The sequence below is a fragment of the Talpa europaea genome, assembly GCF_964194135.1.
Source record: "Talpa europaea genome assembly, chromosome: 16".
Lineage (NCBI taxonomy): Eukaryota > Metazoa > Chordata > Mammalia > Eulipotyphla > Talpidae > Talpa > Talpa europaea.
The window spans coordinates 49,853,633-49,871,186 of record NC_140084.1 but is presented as its reverse complement, the minus strand read 5'-3'; the positions used below and the strand labels follow the sequence as shown (position 1 = coordinate 49,871,186).

Genomic DNA, 17,554 nt, shown 5'->3' with positions numbered 1-17,554 from the left:
GCTGTTAAGGATGACTTTATCTATCTATTTATTTAGTGTATGTTTGCAAGTGCTTTATTTTTTATTTTATTTTATTTATTTGAGGATGTCTTTAAAACCAAACCCAGGATGCCTGTTTTAGTGCCCCACTTATGATGGTCATTTGGAAAGTTAAAGGGATGAACTTGCCACTCTGCTTCTTTGATTTGGCCTGATATTTTATTAGTAGAGGCATTCACCTCTGAAGAATTTTTTAAATTTAATGTAAGCTAAAAATTTTTTATTTTCTTACATTTTTGTTCATTTTTATACAATATTTGATTCCTCCCCTCAGGGGTAGTTCCGGTAATTCTCCCACCATTACAGCACCTGTGAACCTTCTCCACAGTCCCTAGTGTCTTCCCTCCCCTGTTCTGACCCTTCTCCACCCCTGCTGGACGCCTCTGATCTGTGGTCAGACTGCAAGTTGTCTTTTCCTTTTGTTCCACCTATAAGTGAAATCATCCCATATTTTTTTTCTCCTTCTGATTTACTTCACTCAGCACAATCCCTGCCAGCTCCATCCATGTTGCTGCAAAGGGCAGGAGTTTATCTTTTTTGATCGCTGAGTCACATTCCATGTGTCTACAGGCCACATCTTCCATCTCTGAAGTATTTTAATATTGCTGCTGTGGAACAGGAAAAAAATTCCTCTTTCATCTAGGTCACTGGGCCTGCCAGATAGCAAACAGATTACCAGGAGACCAAAGGAGTGCACGAGGGAGCTGAGGACAGTAGCTAGCTCGCTAAATAGTTAAAACAGGAAGCTCACATAACTTGGTAGGGAAAGCGGGGAGACAGGAGTTTCCAGGGGAATGGCAAATGTCTTCCTATAGGCAAAAAGTGGGTTTTTTTAAAAAAAGATTTATTTCATTTCTATATACATACAAAAGCTAGGGTGTAGATGAGAGGTGCTGGGCATAAGAGGATTCACCAGAGGAGTGGGGAGCAGAACAGGTGGATCCACTGAAACACACTGCTGAGGGGAGCAGCGGGGAGATAGGAGAGGTCTGCTGCGCCCAAGGAAAAAAGTAGATTTTTAAGAGAACACAGGGTTGCTGGTGAAAAGTTGGTGATGACATTTCTCTAGGTAAGTGCAAATGGACTTAGCACAAAAAAGACAACCCGAAGAACCTTCCCTGGAGCAAAAGCACAGAAGAATCTGTTGGCCTCCCTGCATTTCGCCGCACCCAACCCCACCCTGCCAGGCCCCGCCCTACCCACGCCCTGGTGTGAGCCTGTTGGTGCAACTGGCCCCAGCTTTGGTTCCAGAGCGTCATCAGCTCCTGACCAGCGTGGCTTCGGCTCAGGGACTCTGCCTCGGGGGCCCTAGACCTGCTCTGGTAAGTTCTGGGTGATCCTCCTCTGTGTGTTCAGGCCCTGCTGGAGGCCTGGGTGAGCTTCCCGGGCAGTTGCTGAGCTGCTTGCTTTTCCACAAGAGCAGGAGTGGGGAGCTGGGTGTGAGCAAGGGTGGCCGGGGTGCACATTGGGTAAAGGTTGCTTAGGGCTCATCCTCAAACAGTACTAACAGCTGAAATGTGTACAGGGCTTGTGGGGTGAGGCTGGCTGATTCAGTCTCCTAGATTGGGTGATTTATATATAAAACTGGGCCTTTGCTGCTCCCAGCAGCTTTGTGTAGCTGGCTCCATTATTAGTATTTTAAAAAATGGTGGACCTGAAGCCTATAATGGTGTGATCTAGTGTGAACACAATTTAAAAAAACAACAACTCCATCCAGGCAAGATGTTTTTTTAAAAGATTTATTTATCTATGCATACAAGAACTGGGGTACAGGCCAGAGGTGTGGGAGGTGAGAGGATTCGTGGGAGGTGAGAGGATTCACCAGAGACAGCGGGGAGCAGAACAGGAGGAATGACTGAAATACACTGAGGGGAGCAGCAGGGAGGCAGGAGAGGTCTGCCGCGCCATGTGGGTCAGCTCCCTGGCCGAGGATCGAACTCGTGCTGCAGTGGCAGCGGACAGCTTCATAGGTTGTGTCTTAACCCCTTGCGCCACCAGGGAGGCCCAAATCAAAGCAAGATTTAAGGAAGTCCCATAAACAGCCATGAAGATACAGCAGTGCAGATAATTCACTCCCAGCTTTCCACTTCAGACAGAACCTCCACTCTGTTACCTAGGGACTGGAGACAGTCTCTGCCTTCCACAGCAGGAAGTTGTGGCAGCAATTGCCATAAAAGGGAAGGCTCCAGGTTTCCTGCCCCAGGTAAGGAGAGGTGGAGCCGAGCGGCCAGGTGAAGATACAGAAGACTGGCAGGACACACAAGGGAGACAGAAGGAGCAGACAGGCTTGTGAAGGAGGGCACGCTTGCTTCTGGGCTTTGGACTTGGGGCACAAGGAAGGACATGTGGAGTCAAGATGTGTACAGACACTTGAAAGACACGTGGGTGAGACGGGGAGGCTGACAATGGCAGCTTTTATCTTGATTTGTTCTTTAATTCCACTCCTTTCGTCCCAGACTTGGCTGGCCCTTTCTGCCCCTTTGCTGTGGGTCCTGTCAGTAGGTGCCTCGGTCTCACAGCAAGCTTTTGGGCCTCAGTGACCCCGCTTTGTGCAGCCCTGTTTGGCTGGGCATTACCCAGGAGGGGATGGGTAACTGGGTGTTTCATTGGGAAACTCTTCTCCTTTCTCCTCCCCTCTCTATGCACAGTCTTTCTATTACAGGTCCTTCACACTAAGAGTATGCTTTGTCTTTATGCGGTGGATGGCAGAACACCTCTAGAGCATGCCAATTTGGGGGTCCCATGGTGCCCCTCAGTCTGCTCAGTAACAAAATCAGTGGAAATTGATTTACTGAGTAATGATCAGAGTTTGCAAGTTCTCATTTAATAATAATTTTGCTTTCTTTTTCATAAAAATGAACATAAAATTTACCATCTTAATAATTTTTCAAATGTACAGGTCAGTCAGGTTAATTACGTTGACGGTTGTCAACAGAACTCATTTTATTGGCAAAACTCTCTCCATTGGCCTCCGTGGTGGCGCAGCGGTTGAGTGCTGGCTTGCGAAGCTGCCCACAGCCTCTGCAGCGCCGGTTCGATACCCGGCCACTGGGTGAGGGTCCCACATGGTGCGCAGACCTCTCCTGCCGCCCACTGCTCCCCTCAGCAGTGTACCTCGGTCCTTCTGCCTGCTCTGCTCCCCGCTCTGGCTCTGGTGAATTCTCTCATCCTCTCGCACTTCTGACTGTACCCAGTGCTTGTATAAATAAAATAAATAAATCTTTAAAAAAAAAAAAAAACCTCTCCATTAAGTACTTTTTCATTGCCTTCTCCCCCAGCCCTGGCTACTTCCATTCTGCTTTCTGTCTTTGTGACCCTGACCACTGGAGTCTTTCTCCAAGTGCAGTCGCACAGTATTTTGGTCTTTGGCGAAGGGCTAAGCTCAGTAGCCTGATGTCTTCAGGGTTCAGCCGTGTCAGAGCCCACCTCAGAAACTCCTTCCAGAAGACTGACATTTGCTTCTCTGTACACATGAAGTCTGCTCACCCCTTCCTGTGGGGGAGTGGGGTTATTTCAGTCTTCAGCTGTGGGGAATAATGCTTCTAGGCACATGGGTGGAGAGATGTCCCTTTGAGACCCTCTGGTTCTTTGGGATTGTACCCAGAGAGTTCGCTCATCGGATAATTCTATTATTTATTTATTTATTTATTTATTTATTTATTTATTTTTTAATAGAGGCATGTTTTTATTTATTTATTTGTTTGTTTGTTTATACAAGCACTGGGTACAGTCAGAAGCGCGGGAGGGTGAGAGAATTCACCAGAGCCAGAGCGGGGTGCAGAGCAGGCAGAAGGACCGAAGGACACTGCTGAGGGGAGCAGCGGGCGGCAGGAGAGGTCTGCGCGCCATGCGGGACCCTCCTCCGGTGGCCGGTGAGCAGCCGGGGATCGAACCGGCACCGCAGAGGCTTCGGGAAGCTTCACAACCCAGCGCTCAACCGCTGCGCCACCGAGGAGGCCCAGGATAATTCTATTTTTAATTCTTCGAGGAAGAATTACATTTTCCACAGCAGCCGCGCCATTTACACTCCTGCAGACTGTGCAGGGGCTCTTTGGCAGCATCTTAAAAAGAAGAAAAGAGGCCCAGGGTAGGAAATGTGTGTTTGCAGAGTGGTGAAGTGGGGAGCATTGTGCCCCAACACAGGTAGTGGGGGTGGTGATCATAGTTTGCTGGCTCTTGAATCCCTGCTTTTTTTTAATTATTATTATTAATCGATTAATTTTTTCCTTATGTCGTTGTAGTCCCCACAGTTTTCCCACCTCCGTATCACCCGTGAACCATCACCTTAGTCCCTTGTGTTCTTCCCTCCGCTGTTTTTATCTCTCTTCCTCTCCCTCCCTTGGCGGATGCCTCAGGTCCATGGTCAGCCTGCTAGTTGAAGTTTGGTTTGAACCAAATGCTAACTTGTTGCGTTGGCAACACCACACTTGATAAATAGGAGGCGTGGAGCAGGCTGCACAGTGCAGGATGCTCCTGATGAGCAAGATCCTGGCCTTTTTATTTATTTATGCATACAAGAACTGGGGGACAGGCCAGAGATGCCTGGCCTGGGGGTGAGAGGATTCACCAGAGACAGAGCGGGGAACAGAACAGGCTGATTGACTGAAGCACACTGCTGAGGGGAGCTGTGGGCGAGCCAGGAGAGGTCTGCTCGCCATGTGGGTTGTTCCCTGGCTGGGGATCGAACTCCTGCGGCAGTGGCTGCAGACAGCTTCATAGGTTGCGTCTTAACCCCTTGCACCACCAGGGAGGCCCTAGATCGATTCTTTTCAAGCAACCCTTGCAGTAAGTTTGAGACATCAAACACCTGCATTTGAAGGAATGTGGCCTGGGCTCTGGAGAGTTTCCCCAGCGTGTCCCAACCGCCTGGTCCCCGGACTCCGTGGTGTCAGGGACTGTGTCTCCGCCAGGAGCATGGGTGCACGGGCATCTTAGTGACCTGCTCATTTTCTCCGCAGATCTTACTTAGATAGTTCCTCAAGCCCATGAAGATGCTGTGTCAGACTCTTCACCAGTTTGGCCAGAAGTTGGTCCACAGGCGGCCCCTGGAGCCGAGAGAGGGGTCCGAGAGCCGCTTGGCCCGCTGCCTCAGCACCCTGGATCTGGTGGCCCTGGGCGTGGGCAGCACCCTGGGGGCAGGGGTGTACATCCTGGCCGGCGAGGTGGCCAGGGAGAAAGCGGGCCCCGCCATCGTCCTCTGCTTCCTGCTGGCCGCCCTGTCTTCGGCGCTGTCCGGGCTCTGCTACGCGGAGTTCGGCGCCCGGGTGCCGTGTTCCGGCTCTGCGTACCTCTACAGCTACGTGACGGTGGGCCAGCTGAGCGCCTTCATCACTGGCTGGAACCTCATCCTCTCCTACGTCATTGGTGAGATGGTGATACCCGGGGGGAAGGTGTGGGAGGCGTAATCAGGAAAAGAATCGGGGAGCTGGGCAGCCGGAGCGGTCCTCCCGGTTCCCGAGCATGTTACCCCCTTGCGAGAGCTGTGGGTGATCATGCGGGAAAACCCCAACTCATGCTGCGCACCCCTGTCCTGCCTTTCTTGCCTGGCTGGAGCAAGAATGAGGAAGAAGAGGGAACTGCGGGCAGTTGGGGAAGAGGACGTGCTTGGCAAGACTCATCCCGGCAATGCACTGAGGCCTTTGCTCAGTTGTCGCCATTGTGAGATTTCCCCCACTATCTAAGATTCAATGTTGGGGGACTCCCTGGTGGCCTAGGGGTTAAGTCTCAGGCTATTACCACAACGGCCTGAGTTCAATCCCCAGCTAGAGAGCTGACCCACAGGGCACAGCAGACCTCTCCTGTCTCCCCGCTGCTCCCCTCAGCAGTGGATTTCAGTAGATCCGCCTGTTCTGCTCCCCACTCTGTCGCTGGGGAATCCTCTCGCCCCCACACCTCTGGTCTGCGCCCTACTTTTTGTATGTATAAGTCAATAAAATCTTTAAAATAAAATTTCATTGTCTTTTCACTCCCACCCTATTACACGTCTCTGTTTGCATAGTTGCATAACAGGTATCACCTGAAATGTTTACCTGTTTTGTGAATCATGCACAGCTGTTCTCCGCACTCCAGGCAAGAAACTGCCGCGATTAGGTATCCTGTCTATGTTCTCTTTGGCATATAGCAGTGGCTCAATTCCTGACTGTCAAGGACGCCCCTCTCCCGTCCGCAGGTGCGGCCAGTGTGGCCAGGGCCTGGAGCACCACCTTTGACCACCTGATTGGAAGCCACATCTCCAGGGCCCTGGAGGGAATCCTCTCTCTGCATTTACCCCCACCTCTGGCCAAGTACCCAGACTTTTTTGCCCTGGGCCTGGTGCTGCTGCTCACTGGTGAGGCAGGGGTCTGCGCTAGGCTGGGGACTTGGGGTGTGGAAGGTACTACGGTGGTACCATGGTGGCTTCAATGACATTCTGGGCTGGATTCTACTGTGTGGACAGCTGCTGTGGGCATTGCAGAACGTGTGTGTGTGTGTGTATATATATATAAAATATATATTTTATCGTTGTTGGTTATTTTCATTTTCATCTTTTCTATCATTGTAGGATGTTGAGCTTCACCCTTGTCTCTACTCACTAGATGTCAGTGGCACCCACTCCCCAAATAGAGTCAATGAGAAAGTCTCCTGTCATAGCCCCGTGCTTCTTGCAGGACAAACCATTCAGCTGAGAACCACTGACTTAGAATGAGAAGTATCTTCCTCTGGACTGAGACCAAAAAATATTTTTTTAATTTTAACTAAAAATCACCTAATGTAAAATGCTTAGTCATTCCATTATTTTTATTCTACCTTTATAAAGCATCATTGACATTCACATTGAAAGTGTACCATGTGCTGGTTTTACACATGCATATATTTATTATCTTGCTACAGTAAAAATTACCAAAATAAAAAAGGTTATGCTTACATATGCATGTATATGTTAGCACAAAAAAATATAAGACACTAACCAGGTAGGGCCTCCCTGGTGGCCTAGTGGTTAAGTCTCAGTGCTATCACGCTGTGGTGGCCTGAGTTCAATCCCTGGCCACAGAGCTGACACACAGGGCGCAGCAGACGTCTTTTGTCTCCCTGCTGCTCCCCTTAACAGTGGATTTCAGTGGATCTGCCTGTTCTGCTCCCCACTCTGTCTCTGGTGAATCCTCTCACCCCCGCACCTTTGGCCTACACCCCAGCTCTTCAATAAATAAATAAATCTTTTTAAAAAAAGAGAGAAAAAGAAACTGACCAGGAGCACTTGGCGCATTTGTAGTGACTCCCATCCAGTGCCAGGACCTTTTTATTCCCCGCAAAGGAAACTCCGTGCTCCTACAACAGCCTCTGCCTGTTCACGCTGCTACCAGTCCTGGTGCCACACTTTTCCTTGCTTCTCAATGGGTTTATTTCAGATGTTTCATATTCCACCTCCCGCACAGGAATACTGGCTCTGGGAGGCAGAGAATCCGCTCTGGTCACCAAAATCTTCACGGGTCTGAACCTCTTGGTTCTGGGCTTCATCATCACCTCCGGCTTCATAAAGGGAGATGTGCACCACTGGCGGCTCACGGAGCGGGACTACATGTCGGCCGCTGAGCACAACCACACCTCCAGGTTAGGGGTCACTGGGCCACACTGGTGGCTATGGGGGTGCAGGGTCGGGAATGTGGTGGGGAAGGAGATGTAGGCCGGGGACCAGGTGATGGGGGATGGAGCCGAGGCTGACCGGCTCTGGGGTGACCCCAGGAGAGAGGGTTGAGCACCCCCATGTTTTCCCTCCCTGCAGCTTGGGCCCTCTGGGCTCCGGAGGGTTTGTACCTTTTGGCTTTGATGGGATTCTCCGAGGAGCAGCCACCTGTTTCTACGCCTTCGTTGGTTTCGACTGCATCGCCACCACGGGTAACAGTCGTTCTGTGTCACATGAGTGCGCTGGGCGCAGCCTGCCGTGTCTGGGGCCGAGGGGCTGGACGGCAGCCTGGTCTGGGATGGGTGGACAGAGGCTTTTGTTCTAACGTGTTTCCTTCTGCCCGTCCTGCAGGAGAAGAGGCTCGAAATCCTCAGCGGTCCATCCCCCTGAGCATCGGCATCTCACTCTTCATCTGCTTTTTGGCATATTTTGGGGTCTCAGCAGCTCTCACGCTGATGGTGCCCTACTACCAGATTCACCCTGACAGCCCCCTGCCCGAGGCGTTCCTCAAGATTGGGTGGGGCCCTGCCAGATACGCAGTGGCTGTTGGCACCCTCTGTGCGCTCTCCTCCAGGTCAGTGTCAGCTTCCTCCCGGGGGCCTGGGATGCTGGGTGTCCAGCCCTAGGGTTGGAGAGGAGAGGGAGACACCGTAATCCACACGGGCTGCCCGGCAGGTGCCCTGGTCTGTCCTGCTCCCACGTGTCCTGACACACGCTCCCTTTCCCCACTAGCCTCCTGGGGTCTATGTTCCCTATGCCTCGGGTGATCTACGCGATGGCAGAGGATGGGCTCCTTTTCCGGGGACTCGCCCGCATCCATGACCGCACTCGTACTCCCATTGTGGCTACCATAGTCTCAGGAATTCTTGCAGGTAAATAACAAAAGCCCATTCCTGGGATGCAGGCCAGAGGCACAGGAGGTGAGAAAATTCACCAGAGACAGAGTGGGGAGCAGAACAGGTGGATCCACTGAAAACACTGCTGAGGGGAGCAGCGGGGAGACAGGAGAGGTCTGCAGCTCCCTGGCTGGAGATCGAACTCGTGCTGCAGTGGCTGCAGATAGCTGCACGGTGCTGTGCCTAACCCCTTGTGCACCAGGGAGTCCCCCAAAACCCAATACTCCTTTGCTCAGTTCCTAGACATGGACATGTCCAGTAGTTCTCACCCCTCCCTGCCCTGTCTTTGCCCTTTTTCCAGCACTCATGGCGTTCTTCTTCGAGCTCACAGACCTCGTGGACCTCATGTCCATTGGGACTCTGCTTGCTTACTCCCTGGTAGCCTTTTCTGTTCTCGTGCTCAGGTGAGACTGCGCTACACCTTGATTCGAGGTGGGGACCGTTGGACCCTTGGGGACTGACTGGGGCTAATCCTCTTTACCTTCTACTAAGTGGTGCTGCTATGCTTAGTGTAGGAAAAGAGGTGGATTCACCTGTCTAATGTTGGGTGAGTAGAGCTATTTTTTTTTTTTTTTAAAGATTTGCGTATAGAAGAACTGAGGTGCAAGCCAGAGGCGCGGGGGGCAAGAGGATTCACCAGAGACAGAATGGGGAGCTCAACAGGCAGATCCACTGAAACACACTGCTGAGGGAAGCAGCAGGGAGACAGGAGAGGTCTGCTGCTCCCTATGGGTCAGCTCTCTGGTGGCAGATGGAACTCAGGCTGTGGTGGTGATAGTGCTAAGATGTAACCCGCTAGGCCTCCATGGAGGCCCACTAGGGCTGGCTTTAACCTTGCCTTAACACCTCACATTCAGATACCAACCAGAGCAGAATGAAACTTTCACCCAGAATGAGAAAATGGAGGTGGAAATGACTGACATAAAACCTAAAGTTGATGGACATTCTTTGGAATCTGTACCTGAAGCTGGAATCTCCAAGGGACTAAAGAGTCTGTGTAACCCTCTCAGCACTGTTCCCACGCTGAAATCTGGCCAGATTGTCTATGGATGTGCCTTATTGCTTGGTGAGCAGTGGCATTTCTCTTTGGGGCGTTCTAAAATTGACAGCATGGGTGGGAGTGTGTGACTTTGGCAGCTAAGGAAGAGTCTTGGCGATTTGGTTGTCATTATCATGGGCGGTTTTGGTGTAGGCCTGAGCCAAGACTGACATATGTGGCTTCTGGATTTGGACCTGCTCTCCTTCTTGACCCTTGCAGCACTCCTGCTCATAATCTTGTGCCTGATACTGTCCCAATTGTCCAGTCATCTGTCCTCTGGAGAGCCAGTGTCTATAGTAGTGACTGGGCTGCTGGTGGTGGTCATTTTGGGGATCACTGTCATCATTTGGAGACAGCCCCAGAGCCCCATTCCACTTTACTTCAAGGTAGGTGGCCTTCTGTCCCTAACTTCCACTTGCGTGAGAGAGCTCTCTGCATGCCTTGAGGACTAAACATTCTTTGCTGGACCAGGTGAGAAAAAGATCCTTGATCAAGTCAGTGGGTCATTCCCTGATCCACATGCAGTTGCTGGTTCACCTGCCAATTTTTATCCCCGAGGAAACATGTCACGGGATACCCAGTATGAGTGGGCAGGGAGTGCACACCCTGAACAGAACTGGGGTCTTCTTCCCACCAGGGGGAGGATATCTTCTATGGAGAGATCTGCGTGTGTTCATTGCACTGACTTCTTCCACAGGTGCCTGCTGTGCCTGTCATCCCACTGTTAAGCATCTTTGTGAATATTTACCTGGTGATGCAGATGACTGCTGGGACCTGGGTTCAATATGGCGTCTGGATGGCAATGGGTAAGTGACTTTGTATAAGAGACCTCTTGGCTGATGGACTCCATCACTGCAGCCATTCCCCAGAATTGTCCCAACAGTGTACGTGGGGGAGTCCCTGAATATATATTAGTTCATAGAGGACTCAATTCTTGGTCTTATTTCCCTGTAGGGTTTGTCATATATTTTGGATATGGGATCCGATACAGCTTGGAGAACAAGAATGATCAACAGCTACCGACTTCTGCCGCGGACCAGCGCAGCGGTAGACTTGCAGGACTGTCTCAGGATTGAGAAACTGTGAGGATGCTCAAGGAATCGGCGCATAAATGACAGACAGACACACAAATGACAGACAGACACACTTCAAGAGTGAAGATCTGAATGTAATTTGCTCAAAATCATCATACACTTTTATACCTTTTCCAACAATAGATGATTTCATACAATTTAATTCTTTCTCAGCATAAAATACTTTGTAAAGCATAAGACATCTACTTTGTTATTCATGTTCATGTGATCGCTGTTCCATGACATGGCACAGTAAACGATCTCCAGGTACTGAATCTACACAATCATTTTTGCTTATACAGAACAGCACTCTTTAAGCTAGCTTTTCTTGATTTGTTTCCCAAGACCTCAATTATCAGAAAGCATTGATATTTACCTACTAGCACCTTTTACTTTTAGTGATCACGAGCAATATATTCTCTACATAAGCATTTTGATTTTTATGGTGTTGTCTCATGTGAGAAGTATTATGATTATTATAAAACTACCATTGCCACACACTATTTTCTTTATCATGCATTTCCTGAAACTGATTGTACACATATAAAGAAAAAGCAAAGTAAGTGAAAAAGTAGTATGATTATAGACAGGTTGCTAAGTTGTTGCTATTTCTGAAACAATGTCTATCTGGTTAATGGTTAAACTGCTTTGTAGGTAATTCCATCAGGCTTGTTTGCAGGTGTCGCCCTTAGCAGCCTTGTTTCCATCAAAGGAGGGGTTAATTACTGCGGGATTGTTGCCTAAATTAGGCTTATAGGCATGTGTGCCTTGTTTGATCTGAACGCCAAAGTTTATCATGATGAAGCCCCTTGGGGACTGCGCCTGTCTTAGGTCGTCAGGAGTCACAGACATGAGGTTGGCCAGTGCCTTCTTTAGTCTGCCCCCGATCTTACCCGTCATTGACTGTCCAGTCCAGCGCACAGGGGAAGGGGGTCTTACTCACTCTGATGTGTCTGAGTGAAAGCCTCCCTCTTTCCAGTAAGTTTACTGGTGTTCAGCGGCAGAGGCTGCCGCAGACTTCCAAGTCACAAACTCTTGACAAAAACAGTGCCAGAGTAGCCTAAGCAGAGGCCAACGCTGTGTGTGAGGCCTCTGTGTCCTGGAGGAATCTTCTGGTTCAAGGTGGAGTTTGAGCCTCTGCGGAGTGTGAAGGTGGGACACAGAGCTCTGTATTTATTTCCAGTGGATGAAATGATTTAAATGTTGTATGGTTTTATTTTATTTTATTTTTTTTAAATGTTGTATGGTTTTAAAGGAAGCTTTTAAAATCACAATATAGGGCCTCCCTGGTGGCACAGGGGTTAAAGTCTTAGCGCTGTCAAGCGGTCGCCAGCCACTGTGGTCTGAGTTTGATCCTTGGCCAGGGAACTGACCCATATGGCGCAGCAGACCTCTCCTCTGCTGCTCCCCTCAGCACTGTATCAGTGGATCCCCCTGTTCTGCTCCCCACTCTGTCTCTGGTGAGTCCTCTCACCCCCTACACCTCTGACCTGCACCCCAATCTTGTATGTGTAAATAAATAAAATAAATCTTAATTAAATAAATAAAAAAAATCATAATATAATACAGGAAAGTACATACTAAAGTGTGCAGCAAGATGGATTTTCATAAGGAAACTACAAAAGTCTCACCCGCCAAATATGAAATAAAATATTACCTGCGCATTAGAAGTGTCTTCTCATGCTACTTCGTATGACAACACAGAGATTGTCAGAGGGAAGGAAATGATTCAGTGGAGGCTTCACGTTGTTAGGCCTTGCAATGTTGCTACTGTCAGGAAGGAGGTGTTTTCTCTGCCTCTTAGGCTTTAAAATGTACATATAAGACTTATTAGGACAGATCACGAGGAATCAGGTGCTACCATCATTTCTCCTTTTTTAAATACAACCACCAGGACACTTAAAACCCAAGTAGGGTTTTTTCGCTTTTCATGCCATGTGTATCTATAGGGGTTGGATTTGGTCTATGGGGATGTTGGAGCTGGGCCAAGGACAAAAGTGGGAACGTCAGCTGCAGGTGTGACTGGGGGCTGAGGGGAGGCAGAGAAGGCATGGATGACCTAGACCTGTGCCCCTGTGAGCCCCACAGCATTGGACGAAATGGTCATCAGTGTCCGAGACCCAATGTGAATAACCTCGGCACACTCTGTCCCCTCCTGCGCTAAGGAATCTGTGTTCTAAATGACACATCACTCAGATGGCTGCCCAGAGGCAGGTTGAGTACAGTTTGTACACAGGGTAAGACCTGACCTGGGTTCAGAGGGAGAAGGGGCAGCATAGTGACTGGGTCCTCCCCACCCCCCATTCTATATCCTGGGCGTGGCTGTGGGGCTGTGATTGGAAGGGCTGGCTCTACTCTCTCCCTTCCCCCACACCACCTGAGGCTCTGATACAGATAAGAGAAACTTAAAACTAAAGCTTCAGTGCCACCTGCTGGGAGAAGGATATTGGGTATCCCAATATGCAGACACAGGAAATACCATTAAAAGATTAAAAATCAGGGCCGCCCTGGTGGTGCAGGGGGTTAAGCACAGCACTATGAAGCTACCTGCAGCCTCTGCAGCAGTTCGATCCCCGGCCGGCCAGGAAGCTACCCACATGGTGTATCAGACCTCTCCTGTCTGGCCCGCTGCTCCCCTCAGCAGTGAATTTCAGTCAGTCTGCCTGTTCTGTTCCCCACTCAGTCTCTGGTGAATCCTCTCACCACCACCCCACACCTCTGGCTTGTACCCCAGTTTTTGTATGCATAAATAAATAAATCTTTAAAAAAAAAAAACCCAGCAATGTGGAATTGAAGAAAAAGAGAGATGAACCTCCAGGTAGCAAACATAAAGACAGAAATTTGTGACAGAAGTTAAGATAGTTATGATGAAGATACTTCACAAATTGGAAGACAGCAAGGAAGGGCAACTCATTGGACTCTGGAAGGAGATTAAGGACCAGAAGAACTCCAACGAAGATGCTGAGTGTAAAAAAATTAAAAACCTTAGTAGAGATCCTAATAAGAGAAATTTGAGAAATTAAATGAAGATGTATAGAAAACAGTAAATGTTTTAGTGAAAGAATTAGTGAAACTGTAGACAGAAATTTAGGAATGACTAGTAGAAGAGGAGAGAATAAGATTCAAAAAATAAAGTGCAAGAACTATCAGACCCCAGTAGGAAAGGAGATACAAAAAATAATAGGTATCCCAGAAAAGGGAGAAAGGAACTGAGAACATACTTAAAGGAATAATAGCTGAGTGAAAAAGTTATGTAAAAAAGTAACATCTGAAAACTTCCCAAACCTAGCGATAGAAGTAAACATGCAGTAGAACATCTAAGGCAGCAGAATATGTAGAGCAAGAGAGAGTGGAATGACATCCAATATTATAAAAGGTAGAAATAGCCAGTCCCAACTCCTCCACCTCACACAATGATCCAATATGATGGAGAAATAAAGGCTTCCTCAGACCAAACAAAGGAAAAATAAGTGAAGGAGAGTCCACCACCCAAATTGCCTCATGGGAAAGTATGATACATGGAATATTCTACATGGAAAGAGAAAACATAAGTACACAAAACTTGAGTTAGTTGACAATTGGAAGGCAGACTCCGACTGTTGCAACTCTATCGAAGCATAAGGAATAAGAGTGCATTATAACAAAAGTTAAAGAAAAAGAATTAAAACAGTCCTAGTCACTTCAAGTTGACAGTGATCTCGTAGTAAAAAGGGTTAATAGGAGACCAAAAAAGCATTAAGGTGAGGACAAAAGAATGGCTGGCATTTGGAAGAGAGGAGAGTAAAAACTTTTGCGAATGTGGTCTATTTTTGAAAAACCAGGGATCGATCTGAAAGTTGTTCTCAAGAAGACTTTTGAGATCCATCTAGTGAACTGGTAAGGTCACACCAGTGGCTTTTTATCCTGTCTCCTTTCCCTTAAATTTCACTTTAAAACTCATACATCTCCAGTAATTTCTGTTCTTGGGATCTATCTGTCTCTTGGGTCTTTTAATTTTTTTATTTTTTAAAAAGATTTATTTTTTTATGCATACAAGAACTGGGGTACAGGCCGAGGAGTGGGGGGTGAGAGGTTCACCAGAGACAGAGTGGGAAGCAGAACAGACAGATTGACTGAAATCCACTGCTGAGGGGAGCAGCGAGGAGACAGGAGAGGTCTGCTGTGCCATGTGGATTTCTCTCTGGCCAGCCAGGGATCTAACTCATGCTGCAGTGGCTGCGGACAGTTTCACAGGTTGCGTCTTAACCCCTTGCACCACCAGGGAGGCCCCTTTTAGTTTTTTAATAAATATTTTAGGATGGTATTCTGCTCCTAAGCCAGTGTCTTAGAAATACGACTATTATGGGAATTGAGAGTGTTAGCCCTAATAAGACGGGGAAGTAGGTTCAGGTGTGCTGTTGTGAAATCGAACCAGTAAAAAGACTGTCGTAAACACACATGAATGCTGCTCTCTGTGGTGAGAACCAGTTCTGTTGAGTCATGTATGTGTTGACTGACAATTCGTTTCTCTTCCCTTTAAGAACACGAGAAAGGTCGGCACTCTAAACCCATTAAGGCAAGGAAAAAACAATTGTTCAGAGACCAGATAGATTTTTGTTTTCTGTGTTCTTTGGGTATTGTGTGGCTGACTATGCAGAGGATGTTCTGTGTGTGTGTGCATGTGTGTCCCCGGCACTAGAAGAGATTATATGTTTGTTTCTGTGGCAGGGGAACAACTCTTAAAGTTGAGGTGTCTGTACATGGCCCGGCAGGATGGGCGTGTGCTGGTCAATTCCACTTACTCAGATATCAGGAGGATCTGACAGATGTAGGCCTTTTTAAAAAAAAATTTCTTTAGTTATGCACACAAGAGCTGGGGTACAGGCCAGAGGTGTGTGTGTGTGTGGGGAGGGAGTGAGAGGATCCACCAGAGACAGAGTGGGAAGCAGAACAGACAGATTGACTGAAATACACTGCTGAGGGGAGCAGCGGGGAGACAGGAGAGGTCTGCTGCGCCATGTGGGTTGCTCCCTGGCCTCAGGGGATCGAACTTGGGCAGCAGTGGCTGCGGATAACCTGGCAGCGCTGTCTTTAACCCCTGTGCTACCTGGGAGACCCCACAGACATGGGCCTTTTAAGAAATAGACAGGAGTTTAATTTTCGCCCTGTGGAGCTGGCACAAGCGCAGTCACAGGAGCTGAACGGAATGATGGGGCCCCGGGGGTGTGCGTGAGGCCGCAGACGGCAGCCCCATGGCAGCGCCTGAAAGCCTGACCTTCGGGGGAGCCCCACAGGGGTTTCTGGAGGCAGGCGCCACTGCCTGCCTCCAAGCTGTCTCCCCGAATCTGCAGAACGGGTGGTTTTCAGACGCCTCGTGGGTTTCTGCTGTCTTTAGCTCCCGCTGATACCGCTTTTCCTGAGCAAAATTAAGAACAACTCCCGGCTTGACCCTTCTGTGCCCTGAGCCAGGGGGTGCCGGGTCCGCAGCTGCCGAAGGGCGGGCGGGTGAGCACCAGGCAGTCGGGCGACCCGGCGCGTTCTGGATCTTCAAGTCCAAGAACCGGCGGGAGCCCAAGCCCGGGCCCGTCCGGCGTCCCCGGCGGTGCGGCGGGTATGGCCCCTGGCTGCCCGCGCAGCCCCTTTCCAGCCGGGCCCCGGCCGCGCACCCGGGAGGGCGTTGCGCGCGGAGGGCACCGCGCTCTCTGCAGGGGCGCAGACCCCCGGCGGCCCTGCTCTCGGGGACTGGGGTGCGGGGCTCGCGGGGCGCAGGGGGTCGTGGGGAGAGCGGGGTGGGGTGGGGCCTGCGAGTGGAGGAGCTGTGCCTCTGGCCAGGGGCTCCCAGTGTCCCCCGCCCGGCTGTGCCTCCTGGACGTGCTCCGAGGATGGTGCCCCACGCGGGTCCGGAGATGGGGCGTCGAGAGCGGCGGGGCTCTGGGGAGGCCAGGCCCCCGGAGTAAGGTGAGGACCGTCGCTCTGGCCCACGCCGGTCTGTTCCTGGCAAAGGAAGAGCTTTCCCAAGGGGCGCTTTCCCAAGGGCCCCCCAACGCTCTGCAGTAGCTCCAGGGCCTCCTCATGCTCCCCAGAGAAGATCCCAGCAGCCTCCCTGGAGAGGGTCATGGAGGCCTGTTAGCCGCTTAGCGGGCACCACCTAATCCTCTTGGCCCCACCCAGTGCGGCCTCGCCCAGCTCCACCCACCCGGGCACACCCTGCCGCCCACCCACCCTGTCTCATTTATAAGGGTGCGCTTGGAGGCCCGGCGCCCACTGAGGTTTCCGCTCCGGTCCCACTGGCTTCGGCTCAGCCTCTGAACCCGACGCAGTGGCCCTTGATGTGCCCCCGCCGTCCGGTAAGTGCTGGGTGACCCCCCAACCCCCCCGCTGCAGGAGGCGGGTGCGAGCCCAGGGGCTGCTGGAAACAGATGCTCAGGATGAGGTGGGAGAGCCGCCTCCCCACTAAAGCTTTTGCAGAGCTCATGATGGGTACTTCAGACTTGAGTCTCGTAGATGGGGTGATTGCTGTATGAAACTTGGAGCTCCCTACACCCAGCAACTTTGTGTGTGGCTAGTTCTACAGTCATTGGCTCAGTTCAGAAAAAAAAAGGGGTAAAATACATCTAATATAAAATTTGCCAATTTAACCATTTTAAAATGTACGGTTGTCTTGTTAAATATATTTGTGCTGTTCTCAACCAATCTCCAGAGCCCTTTTCATTGCACAACTGAAGCTCTGTCTCTATTAACCGGAACCTCGCATTCTCCTCGCCTGCCCTACCACCATTCTATTTCCATTCTGAGACCTTGACCCCCGGAGTCTTTCTCCGAGTGCAGCCGCACAGCATTTTGGTCTTTGGCGAGGGACTAAGCTCAG

General features: G+C 50.0%; 1 protein-coding gene across 1 annotated transcript; it reads left to right on the top strand.

The window, feature by feature from the left end:
* Positions 1–5,030: 5,030 nt before the first annotated feature.
* LOC311186646 (cationic amino acid transporter 3-like) lies at positions 5,031–10,742 on the top strand (the record flags this gene model as incomplete). Its single annotated transcript, XM_084257763.1, has 11 exons — positions 5,031–5,403; positions 6,209–6,367; positions 7,452–7,626; positions 7,799–7,911; positions 8,051–8,273; positions 8,432–8,571; positions 8,897–8,999; positions 9,453–9,661; positions 9,854–10,020; positions 10,332–10,440; positions 10,589–10,742. The coding sequence occupies 11 exons, from the start codon at positions 5,031–5,033 to the stop codon at positions 10,708–10,710; spliced, it is 1,893 nt and encodes a 630-aa protein (XP_084113889.1). The 3' UTR covers positions 10,711–10,742.
* Positions 10,743–17,554: the final 6,812 nt, after the last annotated feature.